The 23,046-nt window shown below is 35.8% G+C and overlaps 1 protein-coding gene across 1 annotated transcript in view; it reads right to left on the reverse strand.

The window, feature by feature from the left end:
* Positions 1-21,584, reverse strand: part of TTC29 (tetratricopeptide repeat domain 29) — an 80,172-nt gene extending 58,588 nt beyond the window's left edge. Inside the window, exons 1-4 of the mRNA XM_010291622.1 lie at positions 21,518-21,584; positions 21,305-21,401; positions 17,356-17,439; positions 2,917-3,140 (exon numbers count right to left, since the gene is read on the reverse strand). Of these exons, the coding sequence (XP_010289924.1) occupies positions 2,917-3,140; positions 17,356-17,439; positions 21,305-21,401; positions 21,518-21,584 (472 nt within the window). The remainder of the gene's footprint in view (positions 1-2,916; positions 3,141-17,355; positions 17,440-21,304; positions 21,402-21,517) is intronic.
* Positions 21,585-23,046: the final 1,462 nt, after the last annotated feature.

Here is a 23,046-nt window from a genome sequence, read left to right on the forward strand (position 1 = left end):
CATCAAAAAAGACCAAATAGGAATGCAGTCAAGTATTGCCCATATTTCTGCCAGTGTTTTGGGAATAATGCTGTACTTAGGGCAAAATAACTCTGTCAGCTATTTTTCTGAGAAGCTGCAAGGATTAATGCTAGCTCTCTGTTTTTAAATACTTGGGAGGTATTCAAATACAATGACAATGAGAGTAAGTCGGGCAGAAAAAAAGGTATTTGCTTTGCACACAGTATAATATTGGTAATAGCCAATTTAAAAAAAAGACAACTTCTGTATGATTTGAAGTTAAACCAAAATGTTCCACTAAAAATGAAAACAGAGAGAACATTCGCTGGTGTACATAAAAGTAAACAGTCTGTACAATATAATGCTGGTAAACAAAATGTCACTGTTTTCAAATGCAGCAGTAAAGAAAATAATTGCTCTTTGACATCAGCCTCCACATTGTGATGGATAGCACTGGTTCTGTTCAATCAAACAATTTATGTCCAGCATTACAGTGTCCTATAACTACAAACTGTCAAAAAGACGAGATCAACATATTCTGCCAAAAAATATGGAAAGTTAATTAATACCTAGCTTTCTCTGTGCACTATGGTAACAACCATAAAACTCTAAAGTTGGGAGGAGCAGCTCTAAGTTATATTCATAATTAAGACAGCAACAATCTATGATACAAAAATATCAAGTAAGAAATATTAAATAACAAATAAGAAAGTTATTTACTGACATAGTAAGTGAAGTTTTGTTTTCCACTTACCACTTCAGGTTTAAAAACAGTCCCTTCATGAAGATTAAATTAATCAAAAAAACTTAACAAGTCATGAAGATTTTTTTTTTTCCCCTCCCATAATTTATACCTGTTATCTCTTCTTCAACACAACTGTTAGCTCAGGGCAGCATACCTGAGACAGGTACATTTTCAGCTAGCCCAGTATCAGTGACATCAGCCACACTGTGAAACTCTCACAGTTTCTAGCCCCAAATATTATTTTCAGCCTTTTAAGCTTGAACTGTGGTGGCTGAAGAGCAAATGCAGGTCAGCTGCTGTTGTGACTCCTACATCATGGTAAGTTCCAGCTGAGGTGAACTGCTAAACACTTTGTAAATTGGTGTCAACTAGAGTTGTCAGGAGATCATAAACCAGAGCCCCAAGCAATTTGATTAGAATCAGAAAGTAACTGGATTAGTGGACCTACTGAATTAGTATTTGATGAGCTGTATAATTCATATGTTATCTTCACAGCACTACTAGCTCTAACACCTGCAACATGAATTAGCATCCAACCCTTCACGTGCCAGGTTACTCAAGCCTCACTTAAAACAAGCAAGAGATTTGTGCAAAGGTTTGGATTGAAACTGGTGAAAAAATAAAAACTTAACTATACCTTGATCTAGCAATTTAGCAAAGATGCTTGCCAACTCTATTGGCACGTTCTCATTATTTTCTCTTCTTTCATTTTAATCAACTTTAACAGGCAAAGTTGGGAGATATTCTCTCCTAGAGGCACGATGCAATCAGACGATTGGTGGTATCTTGGCTCTGTGAGAGGTGAGAGACTTACAGAGCCCAGCACACAGTGAATGCTGGGTTCAGTGAGAGGAAGGGCGCCTGCCTTTCACAGGGGCAGAAACTGCACAGTCAGCAGCACCCTGACTCTCTGGGAGCGTGTTTGCCAACTCTGTTGTCACATACCAGCTTGTAACACTGAAAAATATCATGCACCGAAGGAAGGCAAAATGCTCTCCTCAGGCAGCTGCAGGAAGCAGGCCCATCAAGACAAGCTGTATCTACTGCCTTTTGAACATCAAACTATTGGCAGCATGCTTTTGTCAGGGCAGTTTGAGCTCAAAACTTCTCTCTTGTACTCCTGCAAGCTACGGGGGTGCATTCAGGTTTTTGTCATACTCCAGACAAATCTGAAGATTCCTCCCAATTATGGGCTGGCTAGACTTCCTGCCTAGAATTACAGTGAATTAAATAAAGAAACACAACTTTTGGCTTTCATAGTAAACATAAAATAAACATTTTAAATGAACACTTTTCAAAGTGCTGAAAGGGTTTTTTTTGTCGTTCCTTTAAAAACTGAAGTTGTCTGTTTCTAAATTTCAGTCAAAAAGCTTAGGTTTCAAACTCACAAGCTTTATCATAGACTTTCATATTTGTAATGGTCAAAATGCAACTTGAAACAAGCCAACTATAGCGAAATCAGCCCAGCCACGAAACAGGATTGCAGTTAGAGCTTTATCTGCCTCCATCCCTACAATTATTCCAAAGGAGAAAGACAGAATAAGTTATGTTACTATTTGTAGTAAAAAGAAATGATAAATATGAGCGCTTAGTAAATAGTAGGCAATAGAGAAAATACAGTAATTTGGAGTTATGTCTTCACTAATATCTAGTAATTCACAGGTGGCATGTTACATCTGTGTGCTGCATTTTATTTGACACATTCACAATCCTTTTTAAGTCAGTCACAAATCCAAACACAGTTAGCAGACAGAGTATTTAATAAAATCAGATTTATAAAACCATTACGCTGTGAAACAGCATTTCACCTATTAAATTTTTCTAACACAAAACCAGCTACTCAAATCAATAGAGAAAGAAAAACAATAAATAATGAAACTATGAGAAAATAATTGAGATGTTATCAAGGCTATAAATACATCAAACGTTTGTGATGCTATCACAATGCACACTACACCTTTTCCCCTTTTTTTCCTTTCTTCCTCACGAAACCTCTCGGTATCTGCAGTTCCCGATCATTTATTCTATAAATACAGCCGAGTTGACTAAGGCTGAAATGTGCTAAGATGCAGTAACGTTTTCAGATTCATACATGAAACAATTTGGAAGCTTCCCCCAGGCATTCGCGGCTGCGGCTGCCCCTGCTCTGCTACCCACAACCCCCCACGTACCTGCTCGCCGGGCTGCCTCGGCCCTGGTCAGGAAGTGGTAAAGCTGATCCAGCTTATCAGGCTGCTCCTCCAGGGACTCCAGCTGCCATATGGCTGACCCAGGCCCCGCAGCCTCCCTCGAGGCATTCCACTTCTGTATCAGAGTGAGGAGCTGGGCGAAGGACTCGTGATAACCCTGTCGCAGCATGTCTATGCAGATGTTCTTCTTGTACGAATTCCTGTTACTGGGAAAATGAAAGAGAGATTTTAAGCCTTGAAACCCGTATTCTGTTCTCCACCTTACCAAATCAGTACAGGTAACGAAAACAGCTTTCAGGAAGAGACCTCTGCAGTTCAGCTGCGGGGAAGGGGCATTTTTCTCCCCCTGCTCAGAAAGCGTTCTGCTAAAATATGATTACGAATGTCATGCCCTAGGGAAGTAAATATGGCAATAATGAATAAATACCAATATATGTATTGAAAACATGTTAAAATACACTGGTATTCTTTAGCTGGAATTGGTAAAAAAGGCTGAGTGATGGGAAAAAAACCCGTGTTTACATTAGTTCATGAAAACACAATGAACTCTTAGTTTGCTTTAAAACAGTGCACAGGGAAAAATGAGGCACATTGCACATGTCAAAACAATGTATATGTTAAATAGTTTTGCTGTAGGACATGATGGCTTGGTTTAAAACGTCAAACAAATGCTACGCTGGAAACATAATCATTAGGTATTATTTTGCTTCTGTTTAGCATATAACTTCAGCTGGGACTGGTTTACTGATGCAGAAGTTCGATAATTTCTCCCTAACTTTAAAATCAAATTATGCAATGATGAATTTATATCAAACCTATCTCATTCATAAACTCTGATAAGATATACGTACCAAAAAGTTGTGTAATCAAATATTCTCAAGAGGTAATATATCTTTTGAGGTATTATTTATGGAAATAATAAAAATATTTCTTTTATGTGGCATGAAACAATCATTGTGTCCTATCCTGAAGAAAACTATGAGTCCAATGGGACTGCCTGCAACACAAAAGTACAGATGTAAAGGTTTTCAGGCATAGGTATCTAGTGTGAGAAAACAAACCTTTGTCCCAGTCAAACGGCAAGGACCCAGATGTGTTAATTTTATTTTGTATATTCTATTAAGTTTCCAAACTCTTTTCAAGACTGTCTTTTTAGTTCAAAATCCATTTAACTTCAAATTCTCAGCAGCTTTAAAATAAATACGGAATTCTGAAAACTGATATTTACAGTGTATGTAATAAATTCAGATGAGCTCATGCTAAACAATAGCCTAATGAGACAAATACTTCTAGCCTAAAAAGAGCCACTGCAGTTCTTTAACAATGCTAATAAAATGGAAGTGATGAAAAAACTTCTTAGCTAGATGTCAAGGAAATAAACAGTAATGTGAGATGTAAGAAGGCAATAATCTGCATTATTTCATATTTAATATAATTAAAATAAAACCTATTAATTACTATACTGATGCATATTAATCTTCCATACATATTTTTTACATTTCATTTTCAGAGCTGAACACAAACATACTACAAAATCTTGATATGATTTAGACTAGACAGTACTGAATTTATGTTGAATATATAAATAGGTGGTTTTTTGAGATTGAAAAGCATACATTGTTCACAGAGGCAAGCGAAAATATATAACTATTCTGTACCAGAAAACATTTGCAACATTTATCTTAGGAAAGTAAATGAGAAATATCTTTAAACATTTACATTTTAATTTGCCAGAATACGCTATATCTGTCATATCTCAGATGCACAGTATATAGCTTAAAAAATACTGTAAAGATATTATGTTAATACAGTACAATGTATTCTCTAATCTGCATATGGAATGCTTTCTATTTTCTGTTTTAAAATTCTATCTAACTAAGAAAAATTGAAGAATATAGGTAAAAAATTCCTACCAACTTCCAAAGGCCTAGGACTGAATCCTACAGTAATATAACTCAGAGCAATGGAATAACAATCTGTACAGCAGACACACACACACACATGCATGTTTATTTAATGTGATCTATATGTGTATATATGTATGCATGTATTAGATCATTAGATCTACCAGAAGTAAACACGAAAATACTGCTAAAAGATCTTAACAGTGACTAAACAAAATGTCATTCAGTTAATTTTTAACCCTCACTGCATAGTCACTGAGCACAGTACCAATATTTGTATAAGTAGAAAAACTGTGTCCATGTGACACGTTATTTCCAGTAGACAGATGCATTTTACTTGAGGTCCAAGCACATTTTCCCCGCAAGACAGCATTATTAGCAAACCGATACAGGAAAACAAAACATACAGTAAAATAGGTCTGTTTTAAAAATTAGTGTCAATATTCTTTTAATAAATCCCATCCCAATTAATAAAGAAATTGAAATAACGCTGCGGTAATCATATGGTACAGGGTACATCTTTTTCGCCGGCAAAGATAACTGATTTTAACTCACAAGCAATGAAGCTATCTATCTGCTGTATAACCATGCAAATTTTAGAGGTATAAAGAGAAAAGTTTTCTCTCAGTTATACTTAAGAACAGAAAATACACAAAGCACAAACAATACCACTATTGTTTCCTTAAGTTTCTGCAGTATATAAGCCACAAGTGACTGATAGCACACAAACAGTAAAATAAGGCTAGAAACATTATGGGGGATGAATAGTGAATGGTATTTGTGAGAGCTTGACACCGCAACAAATTCTAAAATTGTTTCAGTTATCAAAGTGGCTCCAGATGAAAGTGCCAGTGTCCTTTTTTTCCAACAGTGCTTTTGAACAGAGGAGTAGTGATGGTGGCAGAAGTAAACTTTTCATGGTATCTTGAGATGAACCGTAAATCCTCAATCCTCAAGATCCTTTTCACACTGCTTTTTATGACGTCATGCAGCATGTAAAATGAGAGGTTAAACAGAACACCTCGTGTTTTACACAACCGAAGATTACTTTATTTCTACTGTCAATGTCAAAAACCAATACCTAATTAAATGTACATGGCTTATTTTGTAAAATCCAACTGTTAACAGTAGGCACCTCCTCCACTAAAAGGAGTGTAACCTCCGCCCGGCTTACACTAAACCTTTCGAACCTTACTATCTAATAACCGACGATGTATTATCAAACGCGTAAGTTTGTTTTTCTGCGTTGCCGCCACGCCGATTTCAGGTTGCCTCTGAGCAACCACGTTACTTCGAGCAGCAAAATGAAACAAGACTGGCCTTGCCTTTGCTTCCCGCAGAGACCTTCAGGAGGTTTAATGGTCTCTGGGGGCATCTACTGGAAATGCGGGAAACTGCAGGCAGGAGACGCGGACGGGGCAGCGGTGGGCGCAGCGAGGCACGGCTGCAGAACAAAGGAAGGAAGCGGCGCGGAGGACACGCGGGGCGCGCAGCCTGCCTTGGCTGCCTGGGGGCTGCCGGAGCCCGGTGCCAATACCGCGCCCGCGCTGCCTGCGCGGCTGCCTGCCGGCGATTCAACTAGTCGAAGCGGGATGAGCCGACAGCTTTGTCGTGTTAGCTGGTCCTCGGTATTAAAATTGAACCGTGATAGGAATATAAACCGAAAGTCCGCTTTCCCCTTTGAGTGATCACATGTGCATGCTAGGAGAAAAAGGTTTCGGGGGGGGTTTTAAAACAAATTATTTTTTTAAATGAAATCTGGAGCACATCTATGTTTTTATGGTTAAAACAAAGATACCAGTTAATTTGTTTTTGATTTTAAGCATTTTTTTCTTCTAATCCATGAAATTCAACAGATGAAACCTGTAATAGTGAACACAAACAGAGACGATGCTGAGCATCCGCTGCTCCTCTGACTCTACCCTCCTCACCGTCATTACTGAAACCCTGTTGATGTTGCTACGTGCTTCCTCACGCAGGTTGGGTCATGCAGCAAAATGAGGTCCACTTAGTGGATCTGGCTGGGTATTTGTCCTACATCAGCAGTTACTGCGATACAGTATTTCATGCATGAGGTGCTGAAAAATTCTGTGCACTTCTCTGTATGTGTCACGGGGGCTGGGGGTGGGCATCAGAAGAATTTTTAGCACCAAATAAATAACTACCAAAAGTTAAAGTTGTCATTTTAGTGGTACCATGTTACAGATGATGATTTCATGTAGTGTAATATCACAGGGGTGGAAGCAGTCATTTATTGAATGTGGCTCTGCGAGCTTGAAAAGGCACTGCTATTGTTAACACTGTGCTTTAAGTGTACCTGGATATTGCTACAGGCATTTTACTTTTCTTAAACTATACAGCTACTTATACAATTTTCTTATATGGATTTCTTTTCTTATTAGCATTGCTATCCTAAAACAACCTAGAGTCATGCTGAGCAATCACAGAAACCTGATTCTAATCTACCTTTTCCAGTGCAAAAATCATAAATATCAACCTTCAGTAAGGTTAATGACATTACACTGTTACTGCAATCTCAAGGACCTTCCTATGTTATGGTATTGTACTTTTACAAGACTCTCAGGCAATGCTGGGAGATCAGGACAGTACCATGCCGCATTCCCTTTAGCTTAAAATCCTGCACAACAAGGCTATTTGCATTCTATCCTTTACACTGAAAGAGAGAAAAGAAAAAAGAAAAAAGAAATTAAGAGGCCAAGAGGCAGGTCTGGTGTTAGAAATAATCAAAATATTTGGGATGGTGTAACAATTATTTATCATGAGCTTAATTCTCCATGCCTCCTGTCTGGTGTGGTTAATTACAGACTTGCAAAATAATGGCAAAAGTCTACTATTTTCAGATGACAGATTTTTTTTTTTTTAATATCAGGGTTCATATCTTTATAGTTTGTAGGATTTAATTAGTACTATAGGTGAATGCCAGCTACTGATTACAATACAAGTGTACTGTAGTGATCCCATTTTGTAAAGCACAAAATGGCATGGATTAAATGATAGTATATGAAATATTAAAGTGTACTTCCAGTGTAAAATAATTACTCTACCAATTATTATAATGTTTAAAAACTGTATTCAAATAGGTTCCATCCACTTGGGATTTCCTTCTGCAGCTGGCAACTCAATGACTGATGTAAATGCCTTAAATAAGGATCACAAAATTATGAAAAAATAATCAAGATATTTCTGCTTAAGTTTATTTAAACAAATACATTTTACTTCCCCCCCATTTTCTGTCTATAAATCTACAAGAAAATTAAAATTACGTCAAGTATGTAAATACTTAGCTACTTTGTGTTTAACCTATATGCAAACACAGCATAAACAAGGAGACACCAGAATTTCCTCACTAATATTCGAAAAATATATGTATTAAGTTAAAAAAAAAAAAAAAAGCCATACCAAACACTAAAAAGCCAAAAGCCAAGAATGCTATAAGAGTTTATAACTTCAGGCTGCTCTGCCTAAAAACCGGAAAAGGAATTATTATTTAGTTACAGCTGGACAGCCAAAAAAGTAACCCCATCAGTGACCCACATCTAAAATGTAATTAAAACTTCTGACGGGAATTGCTGAACACAAAAAGCACTTATGCAAATACTTGGTAGATGTGAAAGCTGAAGATTTGACTGTTGCATTCAGCGGTGCTACGATCCAGGTTACTGTGGCATAAAACCACGTACTCACACTGTTGAAATGTACATTGTCATGTGTCTGGGCTGCAATCCCCCAAAGTTAGGTACATTGCTAACGTGAAAATATACCCAAGTTGTCTGAGTATCTGAGTTCAGTGCGCAAATTTATATACATAAGTACTTTGGTGAGTCAAGCCCTCAGCTGGTCAAGGTACTCATCACATTTTCACCACATACTGCTACTGATACAAAGCCACTTAACTGAATCAGGACACAGCCCTCTCTAATCCTAGTTTAAAGCTTGTCTGTTTAAATATTTTTCTTTTAATGAAATATTTACTGGATGGTAATATCTTAAATTGTAGACTATAGTAATCTCATTAAAGAAAGATATGAAAGTACAGTAAATGCCATTAAGTAGTAATAGATGGTTAGCTTATACATCAGAATTTTTTATTAATAAGGCTGAGAATTAAATTATATTGGGGTGGGGGTGCATGTTTTTTAATTCCCTACTCTAAATAGTAAATAAAAAATATTGCATGACAATTTGTACATATCATGAGTGGGAAGAACAGCTAATTGAAATTGGCTTTTATAACAATTCAGGTTTTTTTAAATAAGAAAAGGTTTATGGAGCTATGTATTCAGAATTATCAATAGAAAGATGAAAATAAGTATATCAGAAAACAAACATATAGGTACTCTATATAGGTACAATAATAGGTATTGGTCTATATACTCTACCTACTCTATATAGGTAGAGTAACTTTCAGTGTAAGTAATGCAGTATTTTTCATCTACTGCCTCACAGTCTCTGACTGTTGTCAAACCATGCTTTAACCTAAATCATGCAATCAAAGGTGGATGCATAACCTGTCAGTAGGATCCCGCAAAGAACACATATATTGAACTCGCTTCTTTTGTTCAAAGCTACACTGCCACTTTAATACTACATAAAATGAAAAATTAATCAATTATAAACATCAAAGGATGACACAGAAAAAGTATTTTAAAATGAATCTAAGTACTGTAATAATTAAGAATCCTCATTAACCCAGGAAATGGAAATATAAATTTAGCAATGAACTTTTGGAACATTCTGTCCCTAAACATAAATGCAAAGAAAGCACTAAAAATAAAGATAAAAGCGCTACCCTTATAAAAATGTCCTTCATACAAGAGCACACACACCTGTGATTATTTGAAGTATAATCAGAAAAAAACATTATCTTCATTAATCTTTCTGCTTTTCTTTCTAAATTAATTATGTTCATTAACAAAAAGTAATTCCAACCATATTTTATGGACTATTATTTCTCAAAATGAAGTATTTCTCAACTTTCCACTTTTATTTCAGAGCTGACCTAATGGACTGAGAGCTAGAAACATCTGAGTTTGGAACACTTTCCGTTTGACTTGCATGGTATCGGAGAAGTCATTAAATTTCTCGGCAAGTTTCTTTCACAGTGTGCAAAATTATGTTTAGAAAAAGATAATCATAATTATTTATCTTCTGTATCTTCTCAAGCTGATACTATGAATTATCATAAAACCTTATACAAGGCTATGCATTTATTATACTATTGCTATGAACAATTCCCACAGTATTTTCGCTTTTGTTTATGATATCTTATTCAAGTCCCCAGCAGAACCTACTGAGTAGTCTACGGACAAATAGACCACATGGAGATTAAAAGGAAAAGAAACGAGAGGATTTTACACAATTCAGAAGGATTCACTGTGAGAATTATTAGGAAGTCATGATTGTACCAAGGCAAATTAGACGGTCTGTCTTTGTTTCATTCTTTTTATATATTACAGATGCTTCACCTTTACGGAGTGCTTTAAAAATAGAAGTCAGTTGTGTGTTGCTTGTACATTTTCTTCAGTACTAAATATTGTTGAACTACTGAGAAATGAAAGCACTAGAAAACTGTAAGACCAAACTTAGTAAAAACAACAAGTTACATAAAAAAGAAAAACTTCAGCTCACTGTGTTCTTCTTTATTAAAGTATGTCATGTATTTTATCTTTGCAAGAGTTTGATGAGTTTTTGCAAGTAAAATTCTGTTTCCTCTATACTTGCTAATAGTCATGAGAATCTGTAGTTTGCACCTTCCCATTAAAAATGTATTGTATTTTTTGAAATTATTCACCCCGCCTTTTATCCAGATCATGTCTTTGAAAGGAGGAAGTAGATAATAAATGGAATAATTCATGATTTCCCATTAAATATGAAACTTTCTTTTGCAGAGTTTAGAAAATGGAAGTTCTACATAATGTACAGAAGTTGATTAGAACTTTTTTTAACCTTTTCAAGAAAAACCTTTCACATTACACAAACGCACAGCGAAGTTTCTTTAGGAAAGGCAAACCATTCACTTCCCACACAGTTCTGTTCTTTAGATCACTGCCTAATTACACTACATAATATGTTTATCAGGCCTGAAATTTGCAGAGATCATTCATTTAACCAAAAAGAATGTGTGCCTCTAAGTGCTAAAATCTCTTTTTGAAAGTTGTTTAATAAACATTGAATCCTGGTCATGGCAAGCGAGATTGTTAGGAATTATTCAGATAGAAAAAAATACATATTTAAATAATATTGTGAAAGAAATATAAAATTTGTCATCTAGCTCAGTAAGTGACTTCTGCCATCTCCCTTTCCACAATCAGCAGGGAGTTTGGGATAGAATTCCTTAATTTAAAATTTCTTTTACTATGAAAGGACACATTTCTTTGGTTCCGATTTACCCTTTTCCATACTTTTTCGTATTTAAAAATGAAGAAATATCCCCATAAAATGTAAATGAGTCGCCACAACATTCCACCAGTTCTCAACCAGAGTAGTGTGAACAAAGAGGGTTATAAGGTGCTCACAGGTCATATCCAAAGATTGACAGCAGCAAGAACAGCAAAATCTTGCTAGGACCTGAACATGAAAGGGAAAGAACAGTTTACGTCTTTCTCCTTTTGCTGCTATGTCCTTCTTTAGTTGTCTTGAGCTCTTCTCTATTCCTCTGTCTTCATAGTGTTATACACAGAAGAAATGGAAGCAGCTCAAATCCGTGCATCACAAGAACCAAGTACTGTGCAATCAAGGACTGAAATACAAGGGAAAAGCAGAATCTGCACCTACACGTTATCATCTGTTTGGGTCTGAAATTGCCTTTTACAAGTTTTCTAGTAATAGCAGCTGCCCCTGCTCCTTCCTTGCCTTAACCCCACACCAACAAGATATTTTTCCTAACCTTTATTCTTGGCAGTGCCCCTCCCCTGTCCCTTGAGAGCCGTACTCCATAACAGAGAAATGCTCAAATCCACCTTCCAACACAAAATTCCCAAGCCTAAATTATGCAGTCAAATTGGGAAGGCCCCGTAAAGATTTCAGGTTGTGACAAAGAAAACATGGCAATATGATAGGCTGTCAATGAAAAAAGGTCCCAATCCATTTGTTGAGTAAAAGATTTCATAGGTCATCTATGAGGTCACCTTACTAAATTATTTGGTAGAGGTGACAGCTACTAAAAAGTCTGAATTAATCAAATCCCAGTCAACTATTTGTGTTCAGCTTCCTTAAAGAACTGGTCCATCAACACAAAAGACTAGAATAAGGACAAATAGAAAAGCAAATAAATCTAAAACTGAGTACCAAAACACTCATGATTTAAATAACTTATAAACAGAGGACAAGGTCAGAAGCCCAGTCTAATAGTAGGGCTTAACTAGTCTGTCATGGCTATGATGAAAATAAAGAATAAAAAACCCTTCAAGCTAGGCCTTCTCTTCTCCATCAGCCCACAAACCCCATTCTTCTCCCTCAGTGGATTCTCCAGATCATCCTGGCCTCCAATCAGGTAAGGAAGTTTCTTCCTCTTTAATCCTGGAGGACAGATGGGGTTGAATATGCAGAGACCAGCTGGTTGAAGAAGTAAGGATGTAGGAAAGAATTCTTTTATTTCCACAAACTTATCTTGAGCACTAACTACTTAATCCCTCATTAATTTTCTGACATCTTTTTTCCTTAACTTTACCTAGCTGATACTGACACTTGAAAACAGCAGAAACTTGGTGGGTGGGAGGGGTAGTAAATAATTTGTCCCTTTTAATTCTCTCACTGAAGAATGGAAAAATAATGTTCTATCAGATGGCACTAACAGAAGACTTAAAATGGATGCCAAGTAACACTTGTTCTGGACCTGCCAGCTTCTTGTAGAAATGCTGCCTCAGAATTAGTGAATGCAGCTCTCTAAGACTTCTATCTGATCCTTTTTACAGCTTTTGAAATTCAGTAGTTCTCCAGTGTGGGATTCAGCAGTAAACGTACATGTCTACATCTGAGCTGGTCACGCTAAGCTCTCTATATAAGCAATGGAGAGAAATAGGTGCTTCAAAGGTATAACTCACCTTATTCTAAAGTTCTTGCCTGAATCCTAAAAGATGGGGCTCAACTAATCAAATTACTTATTCTTAATTATTCCCATTGATTATATGCGGTTATTAACCTAGCCCTCTGGATCAGATAAACTTAGGTAAAAACCCCTTTGCTCTTTTTGCAGAGAAGGACAAAGGTTTATGGAAGCAAAGGATTGCTACTATATTCACCAGTCATCATTCCTAGAGCAAAAATATTATATTCCAGTTTTCAGTATACAATCTGCAAAGTAGTTTAATGATTGATCTTCACAGTATTAGCTGAGATGGCTGGCAATTGCTCGGGGGGTCACAGCCCACCTAAGAATTAAACCCTTTGCCCTTCTGTGTTCCACATAATCTTGAAGTGGACCAGTCTTCTGGTGAATTCTAAGCAGAACAACCCACTATATCTCAAAAACATCTGATTGAATACGTATAAGATAATCTTGTCTCCTGCCTGAAAAAGTCATATCAGAGCATGTCTTTACTGACACAAACTTATCAACACAAGCTTTCCATAACACACTAATCCACCACTCACAAGACAGAAAACACAAATACAAATTTTCTGCATATCTAGGTCAGCCTGTACCATCTCTCTAAAATAATTTATGTCAACTGACTACCAACAAGGACACGAACTCCAGCATCCCATTCACAGAAATATGTCTAGTAAAATCATTAACATATACTTTTTTGTTACTACTAAACAAAGCTGCTCCTCTCATCAAAAAGATTTCAAAGTTTCTCTTTCTAGTCTTCAATGCTTTTGGGATGATACGGTTGTCTTTGGACAATTTTCATTTGTATGAAGAGGAGACTGTTACTTGATCTTTTTGGCCCTGACAAAAAACATCAGGAAACAGGAATGGCAGTATCAAATTCTGGTCCATTCTAGGCTCCAAAGTAATTTGAAGATTCAACCCTGGAATCAATTTCTTGATGGAAAATGCCTTACTTCACAGTTCATCATGAAATTTTTGACTCTTAGATCAGTCACAAGGACAACTTTTAATTTTTACTGCAACTTGATTTTGAGCCATTAATGATTTCGTGAGTCAAGCCCAAGAACAGAAAGTATCAGGGAAAGCACACTGAAGGCCAGCAGAGTCAGCCAACCTCCTAATTCTGTGGGAAGAAAGCAGTCACATTCTGCATTAATGGGAACCTTTACTTTTCTCCCATTTCCAGCTTCTTACATCACATTCACTTCTTATTTCAAGTCAAAGTCTTAGAGAAGGAAACAAAACAAAATCAATGAAAAAAACAAAGCAATATCCTGTTTTCATATAATTAATGTACTATCTTTCTTAAACGCTGTTTTTCCTTCCTCTTCTATTACATCACCTGGGACAGAAAAAATTATTACAACAACAAAAAAAAGAAAAACAACTCCACATTTTTCCACAGAAAAATGAGATTATAACATAAGCACACTTAATGGAATTCTTCTCATTTGCTGAAATTTGGAACAGAGTACACCACTGTATAATAGAAGGATAACTGCAACCTGTTTTTCCTTCAACTTTAAAGAAACGAGATTATCTTAATTTTAAAGAATATTGTGAAGGATACAGCTTCAGGGAACAGCTTTAAAGAATTTTTCTTGTTTCCATAAATGTGATACTACCCATACATTCCTATATTTAGGAAGTGATAAATTTGTTATCTGCCTAATACGCACAAAAAAAAATAAAGGGTGTTTAATGCTAAGCAGGAGTGTCACTACAAGAATTTGTCATGATAAAATAATGACTGACTTATTAAGTCAACCTCCATATTAAACAGAAGTACAGATATCAAGGTGGCAAATAAAGATATCCTGTCCTTTTATAAAGTGCAATAATCTACTTCTGGAATGGAAACAATATTTAAAAAACTACACATTTATTATTAAAACATATTAAAACAATATTTAAAAACCATACACAACATTTCTCACACTTTTTTAAATAAAAACATATGTTGTCTGCTGAGACATACAAAGCATAACATTGATTTCAGTAAGATCATTTGCAGATATGGCATTGCCTTATTTTATAAATTCATTTAAAACTACAGTTGATGCATTTGGTTTTTTATAGCTAGATTAGCCTAGTTCTAATATAACTGTGTAGCTGCTAGTTTGTTACCATTTGTTTGCCCTCAAATGATTTTATCAGGTTTGTGGAACAGCATTAGTAAATTACATACTGTAAAAATTGTGTAACTGCTGCGCTGCTATCAAAAGCTAAAATTCTGAGAATAATTAAATACACAGAACACGAATGTAATCTCTTAAAAGATGTACTTAAAAAATCTCCATAGAAATAAACCAAAATATACATATTAAATATACATATTTCAGTTTAGTCTTCTAAGAGGCTTTGGTAACTTTGAAAAACCACATATTACAAAACAGTAAGGAAACACCACACTTTGTGTAGGTAGTGCAGAACAGATGATAAAATTCTCCCTTCATTGTGGATTTCCTTGCTTGTTTCCTTTCCACAACCTCCAGACTCAGAGTTTGGATATATAAAGAAAAAATCGTATAGGAGGGTTTTTGGGGTTGTTTTTGTTTTGTTTTGTTTGTTAGTGTGGTTTTTTTAATAGCAGTAAAAGGCTGACCTGCTCAAATCAGAGCTGTAAAATGCACTTTGAGGCCCCAAGGCCTTCCTAAAACAGCAGTGACTTCCTATGAAATCACAGAGAGTACGGTCCCTAGCATGGTGTGTGTACTGTGGAAATCCACTGGGACTAAGGACTGAAACATCTCACTGGGAAGGCAAGTCAGTCTGCAAACTTGTAGCATAACGACTGCAGCAGCACTGCATAGCTGGTATGGAACTAGGGTGACAAGAAGTGAATGTACTTATTTCTGTGCTTGCTCCCTGGGGTCTGATACTTCTTCCCGCCTCACAGACCTACCCTTAATTCAGGGGACAGGACTTCTGTCAACACAGCATTTGCTCAGGAAGGATCTGTTCCTTACGCTGGTCCAGCTCATGCAGAATGTGACTGTCACAGACCAATCTTATGTTCCCTTCTATTTAAGCAGGTAATATTTAAACCAGCTACGACACCAAGCACGATTAGTACAACAAGCGTGATCAAAGGTAACTGTCCCACATCAACCACATGTACTCACAGAGCAGTAACACGGCACTTCCCACTGCCTCACCTAACTCACTTCCCTGTCACTGTCAGGCTGCTCTCTCCCACAGAGAGATGACCATGATAACTGAGTCTCTCCTACAGAAACAAAGGAACAAATTGAACTTTGCAAACCCTAGGGTGACATATTGAGAAGGTCCTGCCCAATCCCACCATTGAACTAATCTTTAATCCATCAACTTTGAACTTGGTCTTAATTCAAATAAAAGAAGTGGGGTATGAGTTTGCTTTAAACAGATTGCTCTCCTAGGTCATCAGACCAGATATATTACAATCTTTGTACTGACAGCAGGAACACTTGTTAGCTTTATTATGTTACCATTGCAAAAATAAAGGCGAATCGGAAAGGAAAGTGTGTCTGCTGCCTGAGTATTATATGGTATGGTTTTAGGACACTGCTAAAGTTATTACCCCTCAACTCAAATTTGGTAATTTTCTAGATTTTCATTTGAAAGTTTTTAGGGAAGGTTTGCAGGTACATTCTTAGGCTAGGAAGGAGAAAAGAAGCATGTTTTGCAAGAAACTAGCTGGTTGAATTCGTGCCTGATTGATAGAATGTTTTTATGGTGCAAGGGTGATCTTGCAATATTAATTCCTAAGGTGCCTAGAGCCCTCGTATATGCATCTCTTTATTATTTAAATATTGAAATAAATAAATCATCTCACTTAAGCAACCAGCAATTCAGATTTGTTAGAATTCTTTCATTAATTTTGATGGTGCTGAACCCCAGATCTGTTAAAAGACTCCAGAAGAATAAGTCAGAGTCTCTTGTAGCTTCTAAATGTAAATACCTCAGCTGCAAGAAATCAAAAGTTATCTAGATTTCTTTCATTCATTGGGTTTTTAAATAACTAATGGTGTATTAAATGCTTTACCGCAGAAGTCAGCACTTGGGCTTGGCTAAATAATAATTCAAAATTACAAGAATGTGTATGTTGGTATACTAAGCTTCCACCCCGGAGGAGATATTTCACAGAGACTCAGGAAAAAAAAAAAAAAGCAGCACAATTTAAAATATAATTACTAACACAATCTTAACAATAATGTTACAAATGTGATAGAATACTTTGGTAAATATACAAATTAGTAAAACCAAGGAGTTAAATGCTTTGATATATTTAAGATCAGGAGAAATGAAACACCATTATTTAATATTGACTTCAAATTTTAAATGCCAAGTTCCAGTAAAAAGGGTAGGGCCTAGGGAACTTTAAATTATTATGATGACTAGAAACAAAGGAAACAATAAACTTGTGGATGTTAAAATGCCTCAGAAAAGCCAACTTACGCAGCAGCTTCTTGTTTTGACAACCCTTTGATATTCTTCGCCAAATAATCATCTATGCCATCTTTGTCTTTGATCAAATGAATCCTAAATTTAAATGAAAAAAATTAAAAGAAACACTGTGAGGTGCTAACATAGACTCCTGCAGCATGTATAATGTATCAGCATTGCCAAGTAGAGCTAAATACTGAAATATTGACAAAGTAATATATCAGATGTTCTATAAACACATACAAATATCTTTTTAATTTTTTGGTCTGTAGCTATTTCAGATCTTTATTTCTGAAAGAAAACAGAGTTGATATTAGCTTTCAAGGACCAGATTATCTGATATTTCTGTCTAAACGAGAAGAAACTGTGTATTACCTAAATCAATAATAATTCATTAAGCTATCTATATTTAAACTGTTTTCTAAACCGGAACCATTACATTTTTTCATTATCAGTATGGACCAGAGTGGTCCAATATGTTTTGTATTTAATTTTTTCAAAATTAAAAAAAAAGAAAATCAACAAAAAAAATCCCAAACCCAACTCAAAGTGTTTTCCTTAATGCAATGCAGACTTTTAATACTCGCTCTCAGCTTTCCACAGTTTGAGCAGCATATTGCAAAAAATGGTCCACTAAGAGGGTAATCCAAAGGGCATTAAAATAAACAGCAAGTTTCAGGATGTATGGATCTAATTTTAAAATTTGAACTGTACATCATTTCACCTTTCACTTGAGCCATCACTGCTTTGCATCTCCGCTCTGATACAAAAGAGATGCCTTGAATTTTAAAGAATAATATGCACTTACTGACCATAAAGTGTATTTAAATAGATTCTGATATTCCGACTGTAGAGGGTATTATGTTTACAAAAGTAATATGAATTTATTCTTATTATTCTTTAAACGAGCATAAAGATTATGTTAACCAGATTGTCTGGTTAATCACTCGAAGATAAAAGAAATTCAACATTAGTGTTCCACATAAATCTATTACTTTCCTCTGTCTCTGTCTGTATTACACTGCTGTCTTTCATTACAGGGATGAGAGTAAATTCCTTCATAATGTTAGCTAATATAAGCGTCATGCTCCTTATTGCTCTGAGAATACCAAACACACTTCATGAAGTTCATGCAAATGAAAACAAAATAGCTAAGCAATGCAGAGATATTTTGACATGTCTGTATTTAAAAAAATGTAATAGTGAAAACTTCCGGCACAAATAGGGCATTTAAATTTGTTCCAGAATTTACTACTACTGAGCTGCACCATCAGAGGCTTATGCTTTCAAGCTGCACATAACACAATCTGTGTGAGTTGTTGCTGAGCATGCAAAATGTACACCTTTTGGATATTGCCATAAAAATTCAGTTATAATCAATACCAAGATTTAATTGATATCAAGATTTTCACACCAAAATAGTCACAATTTAGGGAAATACATAATATCATTAGGATAATGAAGGTAAGGTAATTATTGTATATTTTAAACGGACGTAAAACATATTTCAAGATACAATAGGTTTATATGAGGTAATAGAAAAATGAAAAATAGTATCCCTGAGTAATTAAATATGAAGTATTCAGTAGACAACACAAAAAACTCTGGCTGACCTTTCCACTTTAACACTGCAAAAATGAGTTTTCTACCATCGGTGGCACATAAGGAACACACCAGATACAGGGGGCAGGGGGAATCCAAACCCACAAACTGAAATAGTCAACTACAACAAGCAAATTCCTAGGCATCACTACCAGCTTGCTGCAATTTAATCTACATTGCAGTTAAAAATCCTATCAAACCGGAACAAAGGGAAGCCTGATGCCTTCTCATTATCTTCTCAAAGGTATTTTAATAAAAAACAATCAGGGGAAAAGCCCTGATCAATTTAAAATGTAATATACAATTTAAAATGTAACCTGCCTTATAGTCAAGGTATAAATTTCTGAGTTCTTATTGGTAACATCGTTAAAGACAACTACAGCTAAGGGGAAAAAACCAAAAGCAACAATTTGCAAATTAATTACTGTTTACATATGTTCTGCAATACCCTGTATCGGACCCATGCAACTACAAACAGGGTCATCCATCATAAAGAATTTAAGTTACTAAAAATAATAAACACTTATCTCATCGTAGTTATTAATATCAAAGATGTTAATGTAGCAATAACACAGAAAAGACAGGCAGGTGATACATAGGAAAAAATACACAGTAGAAAATACCATCAACTCAAATAATCGTTATTTAAAAGGGCTTGTTACATGCAATGAGAATTAAAAACAATAAAAGTAATTAATGTGAAGAACAGAGACTGTGACTTGGAGTGGACATTGTTTCTTAATAAAGAAATGAAGCGAGGATGGCACTGGCTAAGAGGCATTGTTTCTTTTCTTCCAGAAGTTGTCACTCACTTTTTCCAAACTGTTTTAGCCTTATTTTTCCATCGTTTCCATGATGACTCGCTATATTTCATAAATAGTTTATAAAAAAGTCTACTTCACATGTAAATTGGCTCCTATTTAATTTTAAATCACTCACTTATTAAAGACAAATAGATTTGAATCCAATGGACACCTATCCCAGAATTAACAATTTACACCATGTGTTTCTATAACTATTTCTGTTACCAGTCTACACAACAAAAAAAAAAGCTACTGATTTTTTTCTAGAAATAAACTTCATGATAAATACACCTGGCTTTTTAATCAAAGAACAGAATGAAGTTGCATAAAGGAACAAACTGATTCTCACATAACTTTCTATCCCTACTGCCTATTTTTTTAACTCAGACTCCAGTTTTCTCAAAATTTCCTATCAAAGAAAATGGCAGAGCTTGTCTTGCTCTTATGACTAGGATTATACAGCATGGTCTAGACCATTACAGAATCACATATTTCTTTTCTGCAAATATGCACAACTTCTATATGACTGCTGCAGAATGATCTTCTTGAAACTCTCCAAGTAAGGGGAAGAAACAAACCTCCTACCTCTCCGGTGAATTCTCCAACAATGTAGTTACTGGAAAAAGTGATAGCTACAGAACATGGCTTCGGCCATAAAAGATTAAAAAAAAAAAAATTGCAAGACATAACTGCATGTCCTTATTCTATCAATGTCTGAGAGGACTCCTATCAGTATGAGCCACTCAGAAAGACTGGGCCCAAGCATACCATGTTTCTAGATCCTTACTACTTTTAGACATGGACATGCAGCTGCTGAACTCTGAGAAGCCCCAGCTCCTTCAGCCAAAGGCTAAGGGGAATGCTAGGATGGGGGCAATGGGAGTGGAATTTAAAAAAGGGGGAAAAAAAAAGAAGTGAAGAAAGAAGAAAATAATCACAATTCTTTCTGAAATGGAGGCAATTCCAGGAAAAAGAGCATAGTGGGGCAGGGTAGTAACTGAGAGACTGGTACTCACCGAGGGAGACAAAAATGTATGGATACAAGTAAGAGGAGAAATGAATGGAACGGAATGGAAAGCTATGTAAGTATATGCAAGAAGAAGATGGCTTGAAAGTATTTTGGCACTGTAGTTAACTCTCTCAGTTATTAAGTACAGGTTAATGTTTTTCAAGCCAGTTTTATTCATTGTATTTTGAAAGATGCATAACTGTTTTGTGCCTGAATTAAAAAAAAATTAAAATGTTTTTTCATCCAAATAAGTACATTTTCAATGACCTACATTCACATCAATGTTAAATGGAAAGAACATCCGGTGGCTTTTGAAGAGGTTTTAAAAAATTAGGATGAAGTATCAACTTTAAACAGAACACGTTTCCTATTTTGTTTTTTTCCCCTCACTTTTAATTACAAAACTTTCCTAGGAGAGAATTTTCTTGCCTCTGATTTTTGCAGTTTCAAATACTGCAAAAAAGCAAACATAATTTGTCACCTTGGCATAGCTGATTGAAGCTATTAACAGTAAAAATGATACTCTGAAAGAAAAGAGGGTACATACCTTGCAAAGTCTAATGAGGGGCAAACAGTCTGCTCTATGAACCTAGGATTCTCCCTTGGGCTTTGCAGGATTGCTTGAGGCAACACATTCAGTTTAACTAAAATAAACAAACAAAAACCAACATTACTTGAAATAATGTCTTCACAGTGATGCACTTTCTTATCCTTCTTGTGCTGCTTCCCAGTCAACTCTCTTTTATTTCCAGTGTGTTACCTGTAAAACCAGACTCCAGTTCCACACAAATCTTTTCAGGCCTCAGAACTACTTCAGCAGGAGTCATGATCTCACTGTCAATCGTTTTCTCTCTTTCACTGGAGTGATTTTGATTTGCACAGGGACAACTGATTCAGGAACCTTACTTGCGTGTGATTCCCTGTGCTTCCTCGAGCTATCTAGGTCCAAGTATTAATAAATATTTTAAGTTAATACATAAGGTGGAGAAATGATTGAATATACAGTGTGCAATGCAACAACAGGCACTGTATTAACGTTCAAAATAATACATAATCATAATAGCAACAATCATTTGAATAAAAAAATGTAAGTAATGCTATACTTACAGCACAGGGTTTTACTTAAAACAAAAGCCCCACAGTTATGTAGAATCGTCTAGCTCATCATTTTGAAGTACATAAATGCTAATAGGACTTTTTTGTCATATAGAGCTACAGTGTTTTTTCCCCAAGTATTCAGTCTACATTTCCTACCATTAAAGTTTCAGCTGCCAGTTCCTTCATTTTGCATGTCTGTGATCTGAGGACGTTAGCAGCAGGAGCACCCTTACTTTTAAATTTGGTTTAATGTAGGTATTGCATGCCCTGCTGGTAGGCCTCAAGGCACAAACTTTTAATAGGGATGGGGGGGAGAATTTAACTATTTGCTACATTTAGTGAAAGGAAATTTATTTTATGGGAAATAAATGTTCGATATTAATCAACTTTATATTGAATGATCAGCATCAGACTAGCAGATGTTTTATATATTAGTCTTTCTGGGATCAAAGGCCGTTTCATTGATGCAATATGTTGCTATAATTATAGTGAAGTAATTTTTTAAATTGTGTTACTTAGAATGGAATAACAAAGACAATTATAGGTTGAAAAGATGACAGGATACGTTATTTCCCCAAAGTCATTCTTTTAGGGCTTAGTACTAATGATAACATTTGTTACAGAAAAAAAAAATATTATTTATATACAAACTAATTTACAATTGGAGGCAGCAATATATTACACAAGTGTGTCACAGAAAAAATAATCAATAGAATAAAAACATATGGGTAATTCATCACTATAAAAGATTATACTTCTTACAGAGAATGACAGGTTTGTATCCAGAAGCAATATAGAAAGGAAAAAATCTTTTTAGGAAGACACTATTCAGTGAGAAATAGTAATTAAACTTTGGAACAACAATATTGAAGCCCAGGAAGATGCAAAGCTTTATACAAGCCTCTTAGTTTTAAGGTATTAAGTGAGAAAAACCAAACAGACCATGTCTTAATTGCTACTGTTGAATCTGGCAATGCAGGAGAGCTGACCATCTGCAGCTATGGGGCAGAAAAGGCAGGGGTAAGCAGCTGAAAGGAGACCCTGAAAGCCCTGGTAAAGCCACTGCAAGCACAAAAAGCTATGGATGGGTAGGTGTACTTTCTGGCATGCCACAGGTCTCAGGTTGCACCCACAAGAGACCTGGCTGGAGCATACAATAGCTCCTCACTGACCCACACGCTCCAGGTTCCC

Source organism: Phaethon lepturus, unplaced genomic scaffold (genome assembly GCF_000687285.1).
Source record: "Phaethon lepturus isolate BGI_N335 unplaced genomic scaffold, ASM68728v1 scaffold367, whole genome shotgun sequence".
NCBI classification, from domain to species: Eukaryota; Metazoa; Chordata; class Aves; order Phaethontiformes; family Phaethontidae; genus Phaethon; species Phaethon lepturus.